Consider the following 22,256-nt stretch of genomic DNA (forward strand, 5'->3'; position numbering starts at 1 on the left):
TTAAGCCTGAATTTTGCAATAAGGAGCTGATGATCTAGACACAGTCAGCTCCAGATTTTGTTTTTGCTGACTGTATAGAGGTTTTCTGTCTTAGGATGCATAGAATGTAATCAATCTGATTTCAGTACTTACCATCTGGTGATGTCCATGTGTAGAGTTATCTCTTGTGTTGTTGGAAGAGAGTGTTTGCTGTGAACAGTATGTTCTCTTGGCAAAACTGTTAGCCTTTGCCCTGATTCATTTTGTACTCCAAGGCCAAACTTGCCTGTTATTCCAGGTAACTCCTGATTTCCTACTTTTGTATTCCAGTCCCCTGTGATGAAAAGGACATCTTTTGTGTGTGTTAGATCTAGGAGGTCTTGTAGGTCTTCATAAATAACAGTTCAACTTCAGCTTCTTTGGCATTACTGGTTGCAGCACAGATTTGGATTACTGTGATGTTGAATGGTTTGCCTTGGAAACGAACTGAGATCATCCTGTAATTTTTGAGATTGCACCCAAGTACTGCATTTTAAACTCTTTTGTTGACTATGAGGCCTATTCCATCCTTTCTAAGGAATTCTTGCCCACAGTAGTAGATATAATGGTCATCTGAATTAAATGTGCCCATTCCATCTATTTTCATTCACTGATTCCTAAAATGTTCATGTTCACTCTTGCCATCTCGTTAGACCACATCCAATTTACCTTGATTCATGGATTTAACATTCCAGGTTCCTATGCAATATTTTTCTTTACAGCACTGGATTTCACTTTTACCCTTAGATACAAACACTACTGGGCATCCTTTTGGCTATGTCCCAGCCTCTTCATTCTTTCTGTAGCTATTTTTCTGCTCTTTCCCAGTAGTATACTGGACACCTACCAACCTGGGAGGTTCATCTTTCAGTGTTATATATTTTTGCCTTTTCATACTGTTCATGGGGTTCTCAAGGCAAGAATATTCAAGTGGTCTGTCATTCCCTTCTCCAGTGGACCATGTTTTGTCAGGCCCTAACTAGCAGGGACATGCCCTTCAGCTGCTCAAGGTAGCTGGATTACATGCATGGTGCCCTGCCTATCCCGCTGCCCCACTGTTAGTCTTCCTTGAGCGTTTAAACCATCACTGGCCATACAGTGTCAGTCAATGTGCAGTCAGGGGATCGAGGCAAAGGCGACACTGGAATGGCTGGTAAATGGGTCAGAGGAAGGCTGGAGACAATGTTAAAGGATTCCCAGGAGCAGAGGGCACCCCAGCATCATGGCTGCCACTGGCCACTTGGAGTCAACCTGCTGCCCAGGAGCCACCATCCACCATGGAGCTGATGCACCGCCCAGGAGCCACTGTCCACCGGTAGAGCTGATGTGCCACCCAGGAGCCGCTGTCTGCTGTGGAGCCACTATCTACTCTGGAGCCAATCAGCCGCCTTGGAGTGAACAGTACCCAGGCCTCTCCACTGCTGGTGGTCGTCCTGGGGCCAATCTGTCACTACCCTACTCCCGTCTCCATCTCTGGGGTGATCTTTGTGAAGCCACTTCCCAGGCCACCAACACCACTGAAGTGAAGTGAAGTCGCTCAGTCGTGTCCGACTCTTTGCGACCCCATGGACTGTAACCTACCAGGCTCCTCTGTCCATGGGATTTTCCAGGCAATAGCCCTGGAGTGGATTGCCATTTCCTTCTCCAGGGGATCTTCCCAACCGAGGGATCGAACCTGGGTCTCCTGCATTGTAGACAGACGCTTTACCGTCTGAGCTACCAGGGAAGTATTTACCAACACCACTTCAGGTTGCCAAAGCCATGTTATCCCAAGGCCATTTGCAGGTAGTTAATTATTTATTCAAGCATTAATTCATTTATTCAAATTATTTATTCAATCATTAATTTTCATCAGCATGGATTCATGGAAGTTAATTTCATATTTGGATTATAATTCAATACTATGCCATCTTGTTCAATTTGTTCTGTGGATACTGGGAGCTTTTTCAGTTGGCTTCTCTATTCTTTGGGCATACTCCCATCATTCTTATTTTTAAGTACTTTTTTCTGGCCACTACAAGATGCCCCATGCTCACCTTTTATGTTCCCTGCTCTAGGTCTACAATCAGCCATTTTTCTAAGGAGCCCTGGTTCCTTTCATTTGAGAATGAAATTATAAACCAAGGCCTGAGTCCTGAGTGCTATGCTCACTGCTGTTGGATATCATTGCTTTTTGGCCCTCTTTGTGAATAGAGCTGAGAAGTTTATGAATATATGTTTACACTGAACTCTACAACTATTCATCTGTATATTTCTTATGTTAAACAAGAGTTCACACTGTTATTTTCAGTTGATGTTTCTAATTTTTTGCTGTTTCAAACATTACTGCAACTAATGACTCTACATATATGTCAGGTTATGTGTGTGCCATGTATATGCAGGATAAGTTCCCAAAAGTTGAATTGCTGAGAAGAGACAATACATTTGTCAAAGAGATAACACATCTGTAAATTTGATAAACAGCTGCTAACCTATATTCCACAATGGGGTGTTTACTTCCATCAGCAACACAAGAGAGTACTTGTTTTCTTACAGCTTTGACAGATGAAAATGATACCAAAGTTTTACTGTTTTGTCAATTTGATATATGACAAATATTTTAATTAACATTTTTCTTATCTTTAAGACTGAGCTTTTCATTTATTTAAGAATCATTTGTATTTATTTAGTCATAGCCTTGGTATACTTTTCTATGGCACTATTAGTCTTTTTCTTCTTGCTTTTGTATGCTCTTTTTAATATTACAGAATTTGTTTGTTGATGTCTGAGATGCAATGTTTTCCCCAGGTTCTAATTTTTATTTTGTTATTTTTACATTGCAGACTTTTGACTTTTATAAATGAAATTTATATCAAATATATATCAAATTTTATCTTTATGGCTTCAGAATTTTGAAGTATAAAGATCTTCCCCATCCAAGGTTGTAAATAAATTAAACCATGTTTTTCTCTAATATTTTTAAACTTCACTTAATTTAAAATTAAGCATTTGATCCATTTGGAATATATTCTGGTTTATATTAGCAGACAGACACAGGTTTGAATCAATTTCATTTTATTTTTTTCCTTGATGGATACCCAGTTGTCCCAGTATTATTTATTGAATAATTTATCTTTTCATTACAGATTTGAAATGCCATTTTACTGAATACTGAATTCTAATGATTAGTTAAATTGCTGTTCCTTTGGTCTGTCTGTCAAGTGATTCACCACTGTGTTCAAATACTTGAGGTTTTCTGTTAATAAACTATAGAAGTACTACTACTAGTACTACTACTACTAAGATATGCTACAGCTTATTACATTTTCTGCAAACAGTTTTTCTGGCAATTCATCTTGTTTAGTTTCCATATTTTGTTAGAATCATCTTACCTAGAAACTCATCCCTAGACAAAAATATTAACAAAATACTGTTGGCATTTTTACTGGAATATTAATGCTATAAATTAACTTGATAAGACTTCACATCTTTATGATGTTGAGTCTTTCAAAGAATGTTGTAAGTTTTTTCAAATGTTAAAAACCTCCCGTGTGACTTTAAAAATGCTCTGAATTTTCTTCATATAGGGCCTGCACACTGCTTTTATAAAGTTTATTCCTGCTTAGTCATTTATTGTTGTTGTTGTTAGAGCACATATTTTTCTTTCACTAAATCTTTTATACATAAATATTATGTTTTTAGACATAAACATTTATGTACAAATATTTTTTATACCTAAAGATTTTTTAACACTATCATACAGTAAAATTCACTTTTCCTTTTGGTGTACAGTTCTAGAAAGTTAAACGCTTGGATAGCCCATGTAACCATCACTACCATCAGGGTACAGAAAAGGTACATCACCTCCTAAAATTCCCTCATGCTATCTTTTTATGTCCTCTCATCACCTGAACCTCTGACAAACACTGATTTGTTCTCTACTGTTGTTCGTTTCCGGAGAACGCAATGGCATCCCACTCCAGTACTCTTGCCTGGAAAATCCCATGGACAGAAGAGCCTGGTAGGCTGCAGCCCATGGGGTCACTAAGAGTCAGACACGACTGAGGGACTTCACTTTCACTTTTCACTTTCCTGCATTGGAGAAGGAAATGGCAACCCACTCCAGTGTCGTTGCTTGGAGAATCCCAGGGATGGGGGAGCCTGGTGGGATGCCGTCTATGGGGTCGCAGAGTCGGACACGACTGAAGTGACTTAGCAGCTTAGCAGCTGTTCATTTCCAAGGCAAACCGTTCAATATCACAGTAATCCAAGTCTATGCCCCAACCAGTAATGCTGAAGAAGCTGAAGCTGAACGGTTCTATGAAGACCTACAAGACCTTTTAGAACTAACACCCCAAAAAGATGTCCTTTTCATTATAGGGTACTGGAATGCAAAAGGAGGAAGTCAAGAAACACCTGGAGTAACAGGCAAATTTGGCCTTGGAATGCGGAATGAAGCAGGGCAAAGACTAATCGAGTTTTGCCAAGAAAATGCACTGGTCATAGCAAACACGCTCTTCCAACAACACAAGAGAAGACTCTATACATGGACATCACCAGATAGTCAACACCAAAATCAGATTGATTATATTCTTTGCAGCCAAAGATGGAGAAGCTCTATACAGTCAACAAAAACAAGACTGGGAGCTGACTGTGGCTCAGATCATGAACTCCTTATACCAAATTCAGACTCAAATTGAAGAAAGTAGGAAAAACTGCTAGACCATTCAGGTATGACCTAAATCAAATCCCTTATGATTATACAGTAGAAGTGAGAAACAGATTTAAGGGCCTAGATCTGATAGAGTGTCTGATGAACTATGGAATGAGGTTTGTGACACTGTACAGGAGACAGGGATCAAGACCATCCCCATGGAAAAGAAATGCAAAAAAGCAAAATGGCTGCCTGGGGAGGCCTTACAAATAGCTGTGAAAAGAAGAGAAGCGAAAAGCAAAGGAAAAAAGGAAAGATATAAGCATCTGAATGCAGAGTTCCAAAGAATAGCAAGAAGAGATAAGAAAGCCTTCTTCAGCGATCAATGCAAAGAAATAGAGGAAAAGAACAAAATGGGAAAGACTAGAGATCTCTTCAAGAAAATTAGAGATACCAAAGAGGAGAGTGAAAAAGTTGGGTTAAAGCTCAACATTCAGAAAACAAAGACCATGGCATTTGGTCCCATCACTTCATAGGAAATAGATGGGGAAACAGTGGAAACAGTGTCAGACTTTATTTTGGGAGGCTCCAAAATCACTGCAGATGGTGACTGCAGCCATGAAATTAAAAGACGCTTACTCCTTGGAAGAAAAGTTATGACCAACCTAGACAGTATATTCAAAAGCAGACACATTACTTTGCCGACTAAGGTCCGTCTAGTCAAGGCTATAGTTTTTCCAGTAGTCATGTATGGATGTGAGAGTTGGATTGTGAAGAGGGCTAAGTGATGAAGAATTGATGCGTTTGAACTGTGGTGTTGGAGAAGATTCTTGAGATTCCCTTGGACTGCAAGGAGATCCAACCAGTCCATTCTGAAGATCAGCCCTGGGATTTCTTTGGAAGGAATGATGCTAAAGCTGAAACTCCAGTACTTTGGCCACCTCATGCGAAGAGTTGACTCATTGGAAAAGACTTTGATGCTGGGAGGGATTGGGGGCAGGAGGAGAAGGGGACGACAGAGGATGAGATGGCTGGATGGCATCACTGACTCAATGGACGTTGAGTCTGAGTGAACTCCGGGAGTTGGTGAAGGACAGGGAGGCCTGGCGTGCTGCGATTCATGGGGTTGCAAATAGTTGGACATGACTGAGTGACTGAATGGAACTGAACTGCTGTCCCTGTGATTTGTTGAGAATTTCCCATAGATGTAATCATACAGAATACAATTTTTTAAGACTGACTTCTTTAACTCAGTACGATCCTATTGAGACTCATTCAAATTGTTGTATCATGGCTCAACTACTTTCACTGTTGAGTAGTGTTCCACTGTATGGATATATCATAGTTTATTTACCTGTTTATCAATTGATAGACATTTGAATTTGTTTACCTGTTTATCATTGATAGACATTTGAATTTGTTTTTATTTTTGAGCACTTATGAACAGAGCTGCTAGACAACATGCATGCACAGGTTTTTGTGTGAATATATGATTTTCTTTCTTTAGAGTAATGAATGTTTCTTTAGAGAAGGATGAATGGGATATAATTTTCTAAGAAACTGCCAACTATTGTACAGAGTGGCTGTGCCATTTTTTATCTCCACAAACAAAGAACAAGAGTTCTAGATGCTCTGTCTGAATCCTTGTCAGCACTTGATATTGTCAGTATTTTTTATTTTATCCATTCTAACAGATGTGTAATGGTATCATAGTGGTTTTATTACATTTCCCTAATGACTAATGATGTTGAGCTTTTCAGGAGTTTATTTGCTCTCTTTATGTATCTTCTTTGGTGAAGCATCTGTTCAGATTCTTTGCCCCCTTTTTTAAAAAGGTAAACTTTATTTTGTAAAAGATTTGCATTTATTGAATAATTACAAAAATAATATTGAGAATTCTTGCCAACCCTCCACACAGTTTCTTTTATTTTTAATATCAAACATTATCATGGTACATTTACTACTACTAATAAACCAAATTTAAACATTACAATGAGCTTCCTTGGTGGCTCAGACGGTAAAGCATCTGCCCACAATGCAGGAGACCTGGGTTCAATTCCTGGGTTGGGAAGATCTCCTGGAGAAGAAATGGCAACCCACTCCAGTATTCTTGCCTGGAAAATCCCATGGATGGAGGAACCTGGTAGGCTACAGTCCATGGGATCGCAAAGAGTCAGACATGACTGAACAACTTCACATACAAACATTAAAATGAACTAAAGCCCTTATTTTATTAATTTTTACTTAATATTCCAGGACATCATCCAGGACACCAATTACATTTGGTTGTCATGCCCCGTAGGTCCCCCTAGATTGATAGGTTCTCTGACTTTTCTCGTTTGTAATAACCTTGTCAGCTTGGAGAGGACCAGTCAAATATTTTGTACAATGTTCCTCAATTTAGTTTGCCTGATGGTTAAACAGAAGTTATGGGTTTTTTATCGCTTTGTCCATTTCTAACAGGATTTTTTAAACGTATTGCTGTGTTTTGACAGTTCTTTATGCATTACAGATACAAGCCCTTTTTCAGATATGTGATTTGCAAATATATTTTTCCCTGTCTACAACTTTTCATTCTTTTAACAATGACTTTCATAAAACAAAAGTTTTAAAATCTGATGAAGTCCAATTTATAAATTTTTCTTTCACAGGTACTGTTTTGGGGTTCACATCTAAGAACTTCTCAATAACCCAAGGTCATAAAGATTTCTCTTATGTTTTATGCTAAAAGATTTATAGTTTTATATTTCAAGTTTATAACAATTAGAGTTAACTTGCATCAAGTGAAAAGTTTAGGCTGAAGTGCACTCTTTTCAATATAGATGAGTAGTTGGTTTCAATACATTTATTGAAAAGGAGACTTGGTTCCACTGAATTACTTTTGCATAGTTATCAAAAAGTCAGATGATCATTTTTCTATTTCTGAATTCTGTCTTCTGTTTCACTGAGACATGTGTTTATCCCTTCACTAATTCCACACTGACTTTATTACTATAACTATATAGTAATTCTTAAACTGAGTGTTAAGCCTTATGCAACTTTACTCTAATTTTTCAAAAAAAATTTAGTTGTTTTAACTCCTTGGCCTTTCCATATAAATTTTAAAATCAGTGAGTATGTCTAGAAAAAATCCTGCTGGTATTTGGATTGATACTGCATTAAATCTACATATCAATTTCAGAAGACATCTTTATCATGTGGAGATGTTCTAATCCAAGAACACAGTATGTTTTTTCATTTGTTTAGGTTTTAATTTTATCATCATTTTGTAGTTTTTAGCATATAGATTGTGCACATTTTGTTAGATTTATACTTCTGTATCAATACTTCTATCATTTTTTGAGTTATTATAAATGAAATTGTTTGTTAAAAAATTGGTAGTATATTGCTAGTATATTGCAATACAACTGACTTCTGTGTTTTGACCTTCTTCCTGCAACATTGCTAAATTCATTAGTTCTAGGAATTTTTTTGATTCTGTGGAATTTGCTATATAATCATTTCATCTGACAACAGGGACTGTGTAATTTTCTCCTTTCCAGTCTGACTGGATTTTATTTCTTTTTCTCACTATACTGCACTTATTGCTAAGACTCCAAATCTTATGTTGAATAGGAGGTAAAAACAGACATTCTTACCTTGATCCTGATCTTACGAGGAAAGAATTTTGCTTTTCACCACTAAGTATGATGGTGGCTTTTCTGTAGATGTTTTTTATAAGGTTGACAAAAATCTCATCTTTTCTTAACTTTCTGACATTAAAAACATGAATGGATGTTGTACTTAGTCAAATGCTATCTTCGCATCCATTTACATGATCATGTGCTCTTTTCAAGTTTTTACATGAATCAGATTTTCAACACTGAACCATTCAGCATTGAATTTCTGGTATAAAGCCCAACTGGTCATCTATATTATTTTTTTATTGCCTGATTAATTCTGACAATATTTTGTTGAGATGCTTTTATGTTCATTAGGGACATTGCTCTGTAATTTCTTCCCCTCTTTTTATTCCTACTTCCCTCCACCTTTCCTCAACTTTTTCTTCTTTTCCCTTTTCCCTCACCCCTCCTTCTCTTTGTCAGGTTTGGTATGAAGATAATTTTAGCCTCACAAAATGAGTTACAAAGAGTTCTCTCCTCTGTTATTCCTGGAAGATATCATATATAATTGGTGGTATTGCTTCATTAAATGTTTAACAGAATTTTCCAATAGAAACATCTGGGCCTGAAGAATTTTTTCTGATAGTTCTCAGCAACAAATTCAATTTTTTCAATAGTTATGGGACTATCAAGATATCTACTTCATCTTGGTGAATTTTTTTAGTTTGAGGTTTTTGAAAACTGGTCAGTTACTTTTTTTCTAATGTACATATAATTAACATTTTCTTATTATTCTGTTAATGTTTGCACAATCTTTAGTGATATCCTTTTTTATACTTGATAATAATAACCTGTCCCTTCTATCTTTTTTCTTAGTTTTGCTTCATGTTTACCAATTTTGACCTTATCAAAGATCCAGATTTTTGTTTCACTGATTTTCTCTATTGGTTTTCCATTTTCAATTTCATTGACTTCTGTTTATTATTTATTTCTTTTCTGCTTGATCCATGCTCTATTCATTTACTTAAAAATCTTTTCTAATATCTGTTGAGACTTTCTCTTTGACTCATGGACTATTAAGAATTGTGCTGTTCAATATCTGAGTGTTTGGAGACTTCCCTTACATATTTCTGTTGTTAATTGTTTAATTCCATGATGGTCAGAAAATATATTTGTACAGTTTCAATTAAACTTAAAGTTGTTACATGATCCAGGATATGGTCCACCTTGATGAATGTGCCATACACACTTGAAAGCATGACTATTCTGTTGTTTTGGGGTATATTGTTCTGTAAATGGCAATTAGATCCAGACAGCTGATGTTTTTCTTTTGGTTTACCTTATTTGTGACCTAGTTCGCCTCTTGAATTTACAGGTCTATGTCTTCTGATAAATTTGGGATGTTTTCAACTACTCTTTTTCAAATGCTTGTTTAGCGCTGTACTCTTTCTCCTATCCTTTTGGGACTCTGAATGATATGTATATTAGAACTTTTGTTGTTCATAGGTCCTTGAGGTTTTGTTCATTTGTTTACCAATCTTTTAAAATTTTTTCTCTGTATTGCACAGATTGGATAATTTCTATTGCTCTTCCATCTTTAAGTTCACTGATTTTTCCTTTGTCTCCATTCTGTTATTGATTCCATTCATTGAGATTTTAATTTTGGTCATTGTACAATTTGGTTCTAAAATTTTGTTTCTTGATTATACCTTCTGTTTCTTTCATGATTCTTTATATTTTAACATTTGTTTCAACAATGTTCACAACAGTTCTTTTAAGCTCTTGTAGCTGTTTTGAAGTCTTTGTCATCTACTTTCAATATCCATTTCGTGTTTTTTTTAAATCTTGTCATTTTATTTTTATTTATTTTTTAATTTTTATTTTTACTTTATTTTACTTTACAATACTGTATTGGTTGTGCCATACATTGACATGAATCCACCATGGGTGTATATGAGTTCCCAAACATGAACCCCCCTCCCACCTCCCACCCCATATCATCTCTCTGGATCATCTCCATGCACCAGCCCCAAGCATCCTGTATTCTGGATCAAACATAGTCTGGTGATTCCTTTCTTACATGATTATACATGTTTCAATGCCATTCTCCCAGATCATCCCACCCTCTCCCTCTCCCACAGAGTCCAAAAGTCCGCTCTACATATCTGTGTCTCTTTTGCTGTCTCGCATACAGGGTCATCATTACCATCTTTCTAAATTCCATATATATGTGTTAGTATACTGTATTGGTGTTTTTCTTTCTGGCTTACTTCACTCTGTATAATCGGCTCCAGTTTCATCCATCTCATTAGAACTGATTCAAATGTATCCTTTTTAATGGCTGAGTAATACTCCATTGTGTATATGTACCGCAGCTTTCTTATCCATTCATTTGCTGATGGACATCTAGGTTGTTTCCATGTCCTGGCTATTATAAACAGTGCTGCGATGAACATTGAGGTACATGCGTCTCTTTCTATTCTGGTTTCCTCAGGGTGTATGCCCAGCAGTGGGATTGCTGGGTCATAAGGCAGATCTATTTGCAATTTTTAAAGGAATCTCCACACTGTTCTCCATAGTGGCTGTACTAGTTTGCATTCCCACCAGCAGTGCAAGAGGGTTTCCTTTTCTCCACACCCTCTCTAGCATTTATTGCTTACAGACTTTTGGATCACAGACATTCTGACTGGTGTGATGTGGTAACTCATTGTGGTCTTGAGTTGCATTTCTCTAATAATGAGTGATGTTGAGCATCTTTTCATGTGTTTGTTAGCCATCCATATGTCTTCTTTGGAGAAATGTCTATTTAGTTCTTTGGCTCATTTTTTGATTGGGTCGTTTATTTTTCTGGAATTGAGCTGCATAAGTTGCTTGTATATTTTTGAGATTAGTTGTTTGTCAGTTGCTTCATTTGCTATTATTTTCTCCCATTCAGAAGGCTGTCTTTTCACTTTGCTTATAATTTCCTTTGTTGTGCAGAAGCTTTTAATTTTAATTAGATCCCATTTGTTTATTTTTGCTTTTATTTCCAGAATTCTGGGAGGTGGATCATAGAGGATTCTGCTGTGATTTATGTCGGAGACCGTTTTGCCTATGTTCTCCTCTAGGAGTTTTATAGTTTCTGGTCTTACGTTTAGATCTTTAATCCATTTTGAGTTTATTTTTGTATGTGGTGTTAGAAAGTGATCTAGTTTCATTCTTTTACAAGTGGTTGACCAGTTTTCCCAGCACCACTTGTTAAAGAGATTGTTTTTACTCCATTGTATATTCTTGCCTCCTTTGTCAAAGATAAGGTGTCCATATGTGTGTGCATTTATCTCTGGGCTTTCTATTTTGTTCCATTGATCTTTATTTCTGTCTTTGTGCCAGTACCATACTGTCTTGATGACTGTGTCTTTGTAGTAGAGCCTGAAGTCAGGCAAGTTGATTCCTCCAGTGCCATTCTTCTTTCTCAAGATTGCTTTGGCTATTCGAGGTTTTTTGCATTCCCATACAAATCTTGAAATTATTTGTTCTAGTTCTGTGAAAAATACCGCTGGTAGCTTGATAGGGATTGCATTGAATCTGTAGATTGCTTTGGGGTTGTATACTCATTTTCACTATATTGATTATTCCGATCCATGAACATGGTATATTTCTCCATCTATTAGTGTCCTCTTTGATTTCTTTCATCAGTGTTTTATAGTTTTCTATATATAGGTCTTTGGTTTCTTTAGGTAGGTATATTCCTAAGTATTTTATTCTTTTCATTGCAATGGTGAATGGAATTGTTTCCTTAATTTCTTTTTCTACTTTCTCATTATTAGTGTATAGGAATGCAAGCGATTTCTGTGTGTTGATTTTATATCTTGCAACTTTACTCTATTCATTGATTAGCTCTAGTAATTTTCTGGTGGAATCTTTAGGGTTTTCTACGTAGAGGATCATGTCATCTGCAAACAGTGAGAGTTTTACTTCTTTTCCAGTTTGGATTCCTTTTATTTCTTTTTCTGCTCTGATTGCTGTGGCCAAAACTTCCAGAACTATGTTGAATAGTAGCAGTGAAAGTGGGCACCCTTGTCTTGTTCCTGACTTTAGGGGAAATGCTTTCAATTTTTCACCACTGAGGATAATGTTTGCTGTGGGTTTGTCATATATAACTTAACTTTTATTATGTTGATAGTAATAACTTTTATTACTATCCTTCTGTTCCTGCTTTCTGGAGAGTTTTTATCATAAATGGATGTTGAATTTTGTCAAAGGCCTTCTCTGCATCTATTGAGATAATCATATGGCTTTTATTTTTCAATTTGTTAATGTGGTGAATTACATTGGTTGATTTGCGGATATTGAAGAATCCATGCATCCCTGGGATAAAGCCCACTTGGTCATGGTGTATGATCTTTTTAATGTGTTGTTGGATTCTGATTGCTAGAATTTTGTTGAGGATTTTTGCATCTATGTTCATCAGTGATATTTGCTTTATTTTTATTTATTTTTTGTGCTCTTTTTTCTTTTTTTACTTTACAATACTGTATTGGTTTTGCCATACATTGACATGAATCCGCCACGGGTGTACATGAGTTCCCAATCCTGAACCCCCCTCCCACCACCCTCCCCATATCATCTCTCTGGGTCATCCCAGTGCACCAGCCCATTTCATCTTATTGTTGGTATCTAGTTATTAATATTTTCCATGCAGGATGAGATCCACACAGTTCTTTGTCTGCCTAGCAATTTTGACAATAGTATTGAAAGAATGTTTCGAGACCTGTAGCACTCAAAGATTCCACAAATATTTGTGTCATGAGGGAAAAAACAGCCAAAGTCTGTTTTTGTGATGATTTACTAAGAATTCTTTTTTGGAGGATTATAGTTCAACAACTGACACTGAAACAATGTTATATTATTTATCAGGGCTCTTAATAAAATAGTACTGGAAAAGACTGAATTCTCAAAACTAAGACCTCAGTTTTTGTTTTAGTTTTATATCAGGTACAGAATAATCTGAAATCAGTCAGTTAATATCATACAATATTTTTCATTGTCAAGTATAATTATTTTTTCTTCTATTGGTACATTATTAGTGTTTAACACAGCACCACATACCTAAGTAAAGAAAAAACGAAATTCTATTTGCAAAGAAGGAAAATATGGATTTCTCTTCCTCACATACAAAAACTACCAATGCTTCTCTTGTTAAGAGTGATGAGGAGCAGGAAGAATACATAAGGTATGAGTGACTCCTCAATTAATTTTGCTAACACAGTATTTCCCCTGCTTCTGAACAGTTAGAAAATGATACAAGGAAGAAAATAAACTTTGTGTGACCAAAAGTCCTCCATAAATTTTAGTAGGACAATGGTGACAATACTTTAGGGGTAGAAAGGACTTTTACCTCCCCAAATTTTTTTAAAAAGAGAAACTAAAAACAAGCAAATAATCAAAAGAAAAGACAAAATGGAAGGAGGAGGAAATGAAGGAAGGAAGGAAGCAAGCAAAGCTGCCTCCCATAGACACAAGCAAGTCTTTCAGTGGAGTTAGAAATACCTTGACATTTATTGTGTTCATGGTCTTTTGATTATACAGTAAGATTCATGGTTTAGTTCTGCCATTTATCAACTATGCACCTTGGACTTCTTGCTCAACTGTGATATAGGGGTTATGATACCTCCCCTGCAGTTGTTCTGCATTTTACAATGTATGTTGAAGATTGGAACCAAACATACTGCCTAGGACAAAGCTGGCAATAAGTAATGATAGATTTCCTTCTTTTCCTCCTTCCAAGAAAGTAACTCTGTTTATTCTCAAACAAAAGTCATCACATTTAAAACTGCTCCAAGGAATAATTTCCAAATTTCCTGTAGTAACTCATTTCAGTAAATAAAAAAACTCACAAAATCTAAGTGTATGGGACTAATGTCTATTTCATGGGGCTTTGATACTGAACAAAGTACCTCCTCTTAACAGCAAACCTGATATTACAGTAATATTTAAATGTAAGTTAAGAGAAAACAGCTCAAACAATAAAAGATATCTAGATAAATCTGAACTACTTGATATTTTTGGGATGATGACACTGATGAGATTTCAAAATTAAAGGAATATATCTGGCAAATTCATTATCAAGAGAACATTAACCTTGTTAAGTATTAACACTTTACAACTTAATGAAGTTATGAAGAATATTCTTGCTATATATACCCAAGGAAAACACACATAATTTTCATTGCAGGGTTTACAATGAAATTAGGAGCTTCTGCTTGAGAAAATTCATTGAGACAGTGGACTAAATTTTCTTTTCTTAAAAAAAGAAAAAGTAATGTACTTACTTCTAAGATTATGAAGTAGCATATCTAGTAAAGTCATAAATTTTGAATACTGAATAACAGAAAAGTCCATTCCTTTTGCCCACAAAAATCCAGATACATAATAATCTAGTAGACTGGCTTCCTTTAAACAGGTTTGAAGATTTTTGAAATTCAAAAGCTTTTCTAGTTTCCTGTAACAAGAAAAATCCAGATATTAAAACTGATTAAACACTGAACAGTTCCTTTTCTAAGTTTTGAAAACAGATACTATTCTTGAATGAAGATTCTATAATGCTCATAATCTAAAAAATCCATGATTAAATCAAAATCCTAAATCCAAAACAGCATTCAAAAGAGAGCACATGAAAATTCTTATTATTCTTTTTTTTCCACTTCCTCTTTCTTCCTCTAAATTTCTCTCCTCTCCTCTTTTTTTTTTTTTAATTGGAGGAAAACTGCTTTACAATGTTGTGTTGGTTTCTGCCATAGAATATGTGAATCAGCCATAATTATACATTTATCTCTTCTCTCTTGAGCCTCCCTTCCCTTCTCTCATACCATCCCTGTAGGTCATCACAGAGCACCAGGCTGGGCTCCCTGTGTCATACAGCAACTTCTCACCAGCTACTCATATGTTGATGCTACTTTCTCCATTCATCCCACTCTTTCTCTCCCTGTCCCACCATGTTTACAAGTCCATTCTCTACATCTGCATTCCTTCCCTGCAAATACGTTTATTGATACTGTTTTTCTAGATCCCTTATATATGGGTTAATATAGTTTTTCTCTTTCTGATTTACTTCACTTTGTAGGCTCTAGGTTCACCCACCTCACTAGAACTGACTCAAATTCATTTTTTATAGCTGGGTAATATTCCATTGTATATATGTACCACATCTTCTTTATACATTCATCAGTCGATGGACATCTAGGTTGCTTACAGGTCCTGGCTATTGTAAATAGTGCTGCAATGAACACTGCAGTACATATGCCTTTTAGAACTGTGGTTTTATCAGGGAATATGCCCAGTAGTGGGGTTGTTGGGTCATATGGTATATTTAGTCTTAGTTTTTTTAAGGAATCTCTGTACTTTTCTTCATAATGGCTATATCAGTTTACATTCCCACCAACAGTTGTCGGGAGGTTCCTTTTTCTCTTATTTATCTCTGAAGTAAAATGTAGTAACTTTTTCTTTTCTTTCAAATTCAATGTCTTTTTTCATTTATACAATCAAGTTTCTTTTACTCTGACAGTGTTCTGGAACTGGATTGTTAAATATTGTTTTACTTTTTAAGAATTCCAATTATGCATGTTTTACTCATTTTTTCTAGTACTGTAATTTTCTTTATCTTCAAAAAATTTTAAATCAATTTCCTTTTCATTTTATATGCTTTTCTCATTACTGTTCTGTGTCCCTTGCATTTTCAGCATTGTTAATTCCCCTTGGGCTACTTATAAATTTCACTTCTGTGAGACCTCTCCTTCTCTACTTAAAAAAAGAAAAAGTTTCATCACCTTTTATTTCTTTTTATCTCTACCTTGATTTTTTCGTATCTCTGTCTTATGTTCTTGTGACTACTTCACAAGAGTTCTTATTCTTAATTCATGATAAATATATTTGAGCATTTTTTTTGTCTGTTCATGGCCATATTTTTCTGGTGTACTTCCTTTGCCTGACATTTCTTTTTCCTATTCTTCATTTTTATCCTCACAACGTGTTTGTATGTATACTCCTAGTTTAATGCTCAAACCTGGTCATATTATAAGCTATTTTCTATATGAAATAAGTTTATGTCAATTATTCTACTTTTTAGCCTTTATTTGATTAGTGGGAAAAATAAAAATGTAGAACAGGTTCTCCTTATACCACATAAACAATTTACTTCTTATAGATATAGGAAGTATCTGCTCCACACCTTATAATATAGTCCTGCTGTTCCAAACAAGTGTTCTTGGAATGGCACTTCAAGGTTTTCTCTTCACCTGGGAGAATAAGTATATTTTTTAAACTCATTCTCAGATCTTAAACTGTGTGATCCTCCTTGTACTTTTCCCCACACTTCTGCTTGATCTACCATGTTTCTAGCAGGCATACTCACATTTTGCAGTCTGGACTTTCATTCTCCTTGTTAGTACAGAGATGGAATTGATATTTCCTTGATGCTTATATGTGATTTCTGAGGGAGAAATAGAGAGAGAGTGTGTGTGTGTGTGTGTGTGTGTGTGTGTGTTTGTCTATGTGACAACTTTATATAGTTATTTAAAAAAAAGATAGTCATTATTTATAATATTGAAATAAATTATATGATCAGAATAATGAACACAGCAAGATTAAACAAGTTTGGGAAAAAATAAAGCTGATGTTATGTTTAACACACTCTCATCCAACTCAGAAACATTTCATTTACAGTGGTATCAGAGTAGACCCCAGTCCCCAAAGTGAGATCTGAGTCTTTTCACAGTAATCATAGCCTCTTCTCATAATGCTAGATAATGCCTTTCTGTATATGGCATTCTTTATAATTATTGACCTACAGTGGGTACTGTCCTAAATTGTTCTAGTTAATGCATAACTAAAGGTAAGGTTAATTTTCTTCTGTGGAACAAAAATCAAAAGCATAAATAAGTAGCTATGATTGCTACTGGCAGCTGTTTTAGAAAAATCAGTCCCAAGATTAAGCCTTACTTCCTGATAATTTTGAGGACTTGAGTCAACCAACACTGTAGTCACTCTCTCTCTCAATGTCCCATTATGTGATAGTTTACATACACAGGTGTCAGTTCAGTTCAGTCGCTCAGTCGTGTCCGACTCTTTGCGACCCCATGAATTGCAGCACGCCAGGCCTCCCTGTCCATCACCAACTCCCGGAGTTCACCCAAACTCACGTCCATTGAGTTGGTGATGCCATCCAGCCATCTCATATGTGTACATGAGCATAAACTTTATTTTTAAGACAATACAATCTGTTTTTATGTTACAAGCAAATAAAAGCATGCACAACTGATACATTTTGTCAAGCAGAGAAATTAAATGATAGATGCAGAAAAGAACAGGCAGGCACTCTGGGGAGGGAGGTTATCTTACTAGCCAGCCATCTTCCATTTGCATTGGATATCAGTCAGCAAGATTCATTTTTCAATGTTTATAGTACCACTTGGTCTTAAGTGAAAAGCAGTAAGAAAACTTCTATAGTAGTAAAAACGTGTTATTTTACTAGAATCAATAAATACGCCAAGGAACAGGTAGAAAACAAAGAAACAGACCAAATATATATGGAAACAGGGATATGAGAGGTAATATTTCAAAATCAGTAAGGGAAGTATGAATTGTTCAAAAATGATGCTAGTTTATTCCAACAGAAATTAAAAGTTAAAAAAATGATGCTGGCAGCACTAGCTAGCCACATAGAAAATAAAACAATACTCAACCAACACATGGATTAACTAAAACAAACCCAGTAGCATTTTATTCTGAATTATATCCTTAAAGCTTTGGTTTTTTGGAGGGAGAGGGGAAATTTACAATAAGAGTGTATTTGTTTAAGAAACAGTTTTGAACAGCAACTTTTCTTATTTTCTTTGCGATCAAAGCTTTTATTTTATGAAGCTTAAATTACTTCTCTGATTCACTATGCTAGATGTATACTCTAACATCTAATTGCTATAATCTGCATTTTGAATGTTTTCATAAATTTTTTTCCATTACTGACTTGATTTTCAGCAAGATAAGTTCTATACTGGATTTATTCTTTTCTTTTCTTTTATTGAAGGATAATTGCTTTACAGAATTTTGTTTTTTTTCTGTCAAGCCTCAACATGAATCAGCCATAGGTATACATATGTCCCCTCTCTTTTGAGCCTCATTCCCATCTCCCTCCCCATCCCACCCCTCTAGATGGATACAGAGCCCCTGTTTGAGTTTTCTGAAGCATACAGCAAATTCCCCTTGGCTATCTATTTTACGTATGGTAATGTAAGTTTCCATGTTACTCTTTCCACACATCTCACCTTCTCCTCCCCTCCCCATGTCCTTAAGTCTATTCTCTGTTTCTCCACTGTTGCCCTGTGACTAAATTATTCAATATCATTTTTCTATAATCCGTATATATGCATTCAAATAGGATATTTATCATTCTCTTTCTGACTCACTTCACTCTGCATAATAGGTTCTAGGTTCATCCACCTCATCAGAACTGACTCAAATGTGTTCCTTTTTATGGCTGAGTAATTTTCCATTGTGTATATGTACCACAACTTCTTTATCCATTCATCTGTCGAAGGACATAGAGGTTGCTTCCATATTCTACCTATTGTAAATAGTGCTGTAATGAACAATGTGATATATGTATCTTTTGCAATTTTCGTTTCATCAGGGTATATGCCCAAGAGTGAGATTGCTGGGTCATATGGTGGTTTTATTCCTAGTTTTCTAAGGAATCTCAACACTGTTGTCCATAGTGGCTGTATCAATTTACATTCCCACCAAAATGCAAGAGCATTCCCTTTTCACCACACCCTCTCCAGCATTTATTGTTTGTAGACTTTTTGATGATGGCCATTCTGACCAGTGTGAGGTGATATCTCATTGTAATTTTGATTTGCATTTCTCTAATAATGAGTGATGTTGAGCATCTTTCCATGTGTTTGTTGGCCATCTGTATGTCTTCTTTGGAGTAATGTATGTTTAAGTCCTTTCCCCACTTTTTGATTAGGTTGTTTGTTTTTCTGGCACTGAGTTGTATGAGCTGCTTGTATATTTTGGAAATTAATCCTTTGTAAATTGTTTCATTTGCTATCATTTTCTCCTATTCTGAGGGTTGTCTTTTCACCTTGCTTATAGTTTCCTTTGCTATGCAAAAGCTTTTAAGTTGCATCAAGTCCTACTTGTTTACTATTGTTTTTACTTCAGTTACTCTAAGAGGTAATGCTCAAGAAACTAAAGTTGAATGGTTCTACGAAGACCTTCTCGAACTAACACCAAAAAAAAGATCCTTTTCATTAGGGGATCTAGAGATAGGAAATCAATTAGGAAATCAAGAGATACCAGAAGTAACAGGATATTTGGCCTTCGAGTACAAAACGATGCAGGGCAAAGGCTAACTGTTATGTCAAGAGAATGCACTGGTCATAGCAAACACCCTCTTTCAACAACAGAAGAGAAGACTCTACAAATGGACATCACCAGATGGTCAATACCGAAACAGATTGATTATATTCTTTGCACCAAAGATGCAGAAGCTCTATACAGTCAGTGAAAACAAGACTGGTAGCTGACTATGGCTCAGATCATGAATTCCATACCACCAAATTCAGACTTAAAATGAAGAGAGTAGGGAAAACCACTAACCATTCAAGTATGACATAAATCAAATCCCTTTTGATTATACACTGAAAGTGACAAATAGATTCAAAGATTAGATCCGATAGACTAGAGTGCTTGAAGAACTACGGACAAAGGTTCATGACATTGTACAAGAGGCTGTGATCAAGACCATCTCAAAGAAAAAGAAATGCAAAAAGGCAAAATGGTAGTCCAAGGAGGCCTGACAAATAGCTGAGAAAAAAAAAAAAAAAAGATGCGAAAGGCAAAGGAGAAAAGAAAAGATATACTCATTTGAATGCAGAGTTCCAAAGAACAGCAAGGAGAGATAAGAAAGCCTTCCTCATTGATCAATGGAAAGAAACAGAGAAAAACAATAGAATGGAAAAGACTAGAGATCTCTTCAAGAAAATTAGAGACACCAAGGGAACATTTCATGCAAAGATGGGCTCAATAAAGGACAGAAACGGTATGGACCTAATAGAAGCAGAAGGTATTAAGAGGTGTCAAGAATACACAGAAGAACTATACAAAAAAGATCTCTGTGACCCAGATAATGGTGATGGAATAATCACTCACCTAGAGCCAGACATCCTGGAATAAGAAGTCAAGTGGACCTTAGGAAACATCACTACGAACAAAGCTAGTGGAGGTGATGGAATTCCAGTTGAGCTATTTCAAATCCTAAAAGATGATGCTGTGAAAGTGCTCACTCAATATGCAAGCAAATTTGGAAAACTCACCAGTGGCCACAGGACTGGAAAGGGTCAGTTTTCATTTCAACCCAAGAAAGGCAATGCCAAAGAATGTTCAAACTACCACACAACTGCACTCATCTCACAAGCTAGTAACGTAATGTTCAAAATTCTCCAAACCAGGCTTCGACAGTACATGAACCATGAACTTCCAGATGTTCAAGCTGGATTTAGAAACGGCAGAGGAACCAGAGATCAATTTGCCAACATCCACTGGATCACAGAAAAAGCAAGAGAATTTTAGAAAAACATCTACTTCTGCTTTATTGACAACACCGAAGCCTTGGACTGTGTGGATCACAACGAACTGTGGAAAATAAGAGATGGGAACACCAGACCACTGGACCTGCCTCCTGAGAAATCTGGATGCAGGTCAAGAAGAAACAGTTAGAACTGGACATGGAACAATAGACTGGTTTGAAATAGGGAAAGGAGTACATCAAGGCTGTATATTGTCACCCTGCTTATTTAAATTATATGCAGAGTACATCATGCAAAATGACAGACTGGATGAAGCACAAGCTGGAATCACGATTGCCAGGAGAAATATCAAAAACCTCAGATATGCAGGTGATACCACCCTTATGGCAGAAAGCAAAGAACTAAAGAGCCTCCTGATGAAAGTGAAAGGAGAGAATGAAAAAGTTGGCTTGAAACTCAACATTCAGAAAACTAAGATCATGGCACCCGGTCCCATCACTTCATGCCAAATAGATGGGGAAACAATGGAAACAGTGACAGACTTTAATTTTGGGGGCTCCAAAATCACTGCAGATGGTGACTTTAGCCATGAAATTAAATGACACTTGCTCCTTGGAAGAAAAGTTATTCCAAACCTAGACAGCATATTAAAAAGGAGACATTACCTTGCCAACAAAGGTCTGTCTAGTCGACGCTATGCTTTTCCACTAGTCATGTATGGATGTGATATTTGGATGATAAAGAAAGCTGAGCACAGAAGAATTGATGCTTTTGAACTGTAGTGTTTGAGAAAACTCCTGAGAGTCCCTATACAACCAGTCAATCCTGAAAGAACTCAGTCCTGAATATTCATTGGAAGGGCTGATGCTGAAGCTGAAACTTCAATACTCTGGCCACCTGATGGGAAGAACTGACTCACTGGAAAAGACCCTGATGCTGGGAAAGACTGAAGGCAGGAGGAGAAGGGGACAAAGAGGATGAGATGGTTGGACAGCATCACCGACTCGATGGGCATGAGTTTAAGCAAGCTCTGGGTGCTGGCAATGGACAGGAAAGCCTGGAATGCTGCAGTCCATGGGGTTGCCAAGAGTCAGACATGACCGAGCAACTGTAATAAACTGAACCTATAAGGTGGACCATAGAGAGGATCTTGCTTTGATTTATGTCATTGCGCGTTTTGCCTATGTTTTCCTCTAAGAGGTTTATAGTTTGTGGTCTTACATTTAGGTCTTTAATCCATTTTATCTTTGTGTATGGGGTTAGGAAGTGATCTAATTTCATTCTTTTACATGTAGCTGTCCAGTTTTACCAGCACCATTTATTGAAGAGGCTGTCTTTGCCCCCATTGTATATTTTTGCCTCCTTTGTCAAAAATAAGGTACCCACAGGTGCTTGGGTTTATTTCTGGGCTTTCCATCTTGTTACATTGGTCTATAT

At 36.3% G+C, this 22,256-nt stretch overlaps 1 protein-coding gene across 2 annotated transcripts in view; it reads right to left on the reverse strand.

Moving 5' to 3' along the window:
* Positions 1-22,256, reverse strand: part of CABCOCO1 (ciliary associated calcium binding coiled-coil 1) — a 176,179-nt gene that overhangs the window by 120,108 nt on the left and 33,815 nt on the right. The window contains exons 1-2 of one of the 2 annotated variants that reach the window (XM_040242301.1): positions 16,643-16,826; positions 14,565-14,734 (exon numbers count right to left, since the gene is read on the reverse strand). In XM_040242301.1, coding sequence (XP_040098235.1) covers positions 14,565-14,734; positions 16,643-16,644 — 172 coding nt within the window. In that variant the 5' untranslated portion in view covers positions 16,645-16,826. Of the gene's footprint in view, positions 1-14,564; positions 14,735-16,642; positions 16,827-22,256 lie in introns of those variants that run through there. The other variant, XM_040242300.1, reaches the window with a different exon arrangement.

This window comes from Oryx dammah, unplaced genomic scaffold (assembly GCF_014754425.2).
Source record: "Oryx dammah isolate SB20612 unplaced genomic scaffold, SCBI_Odam_1.1 HiC_scaffold_6, whole genome shotgun sequence".
Lineage (NCBI taxonomy): Eukaryota > Metazoa > Chordata > Mammalia > Artiodactyla > Bovidae > Oryx > Oryx dammah.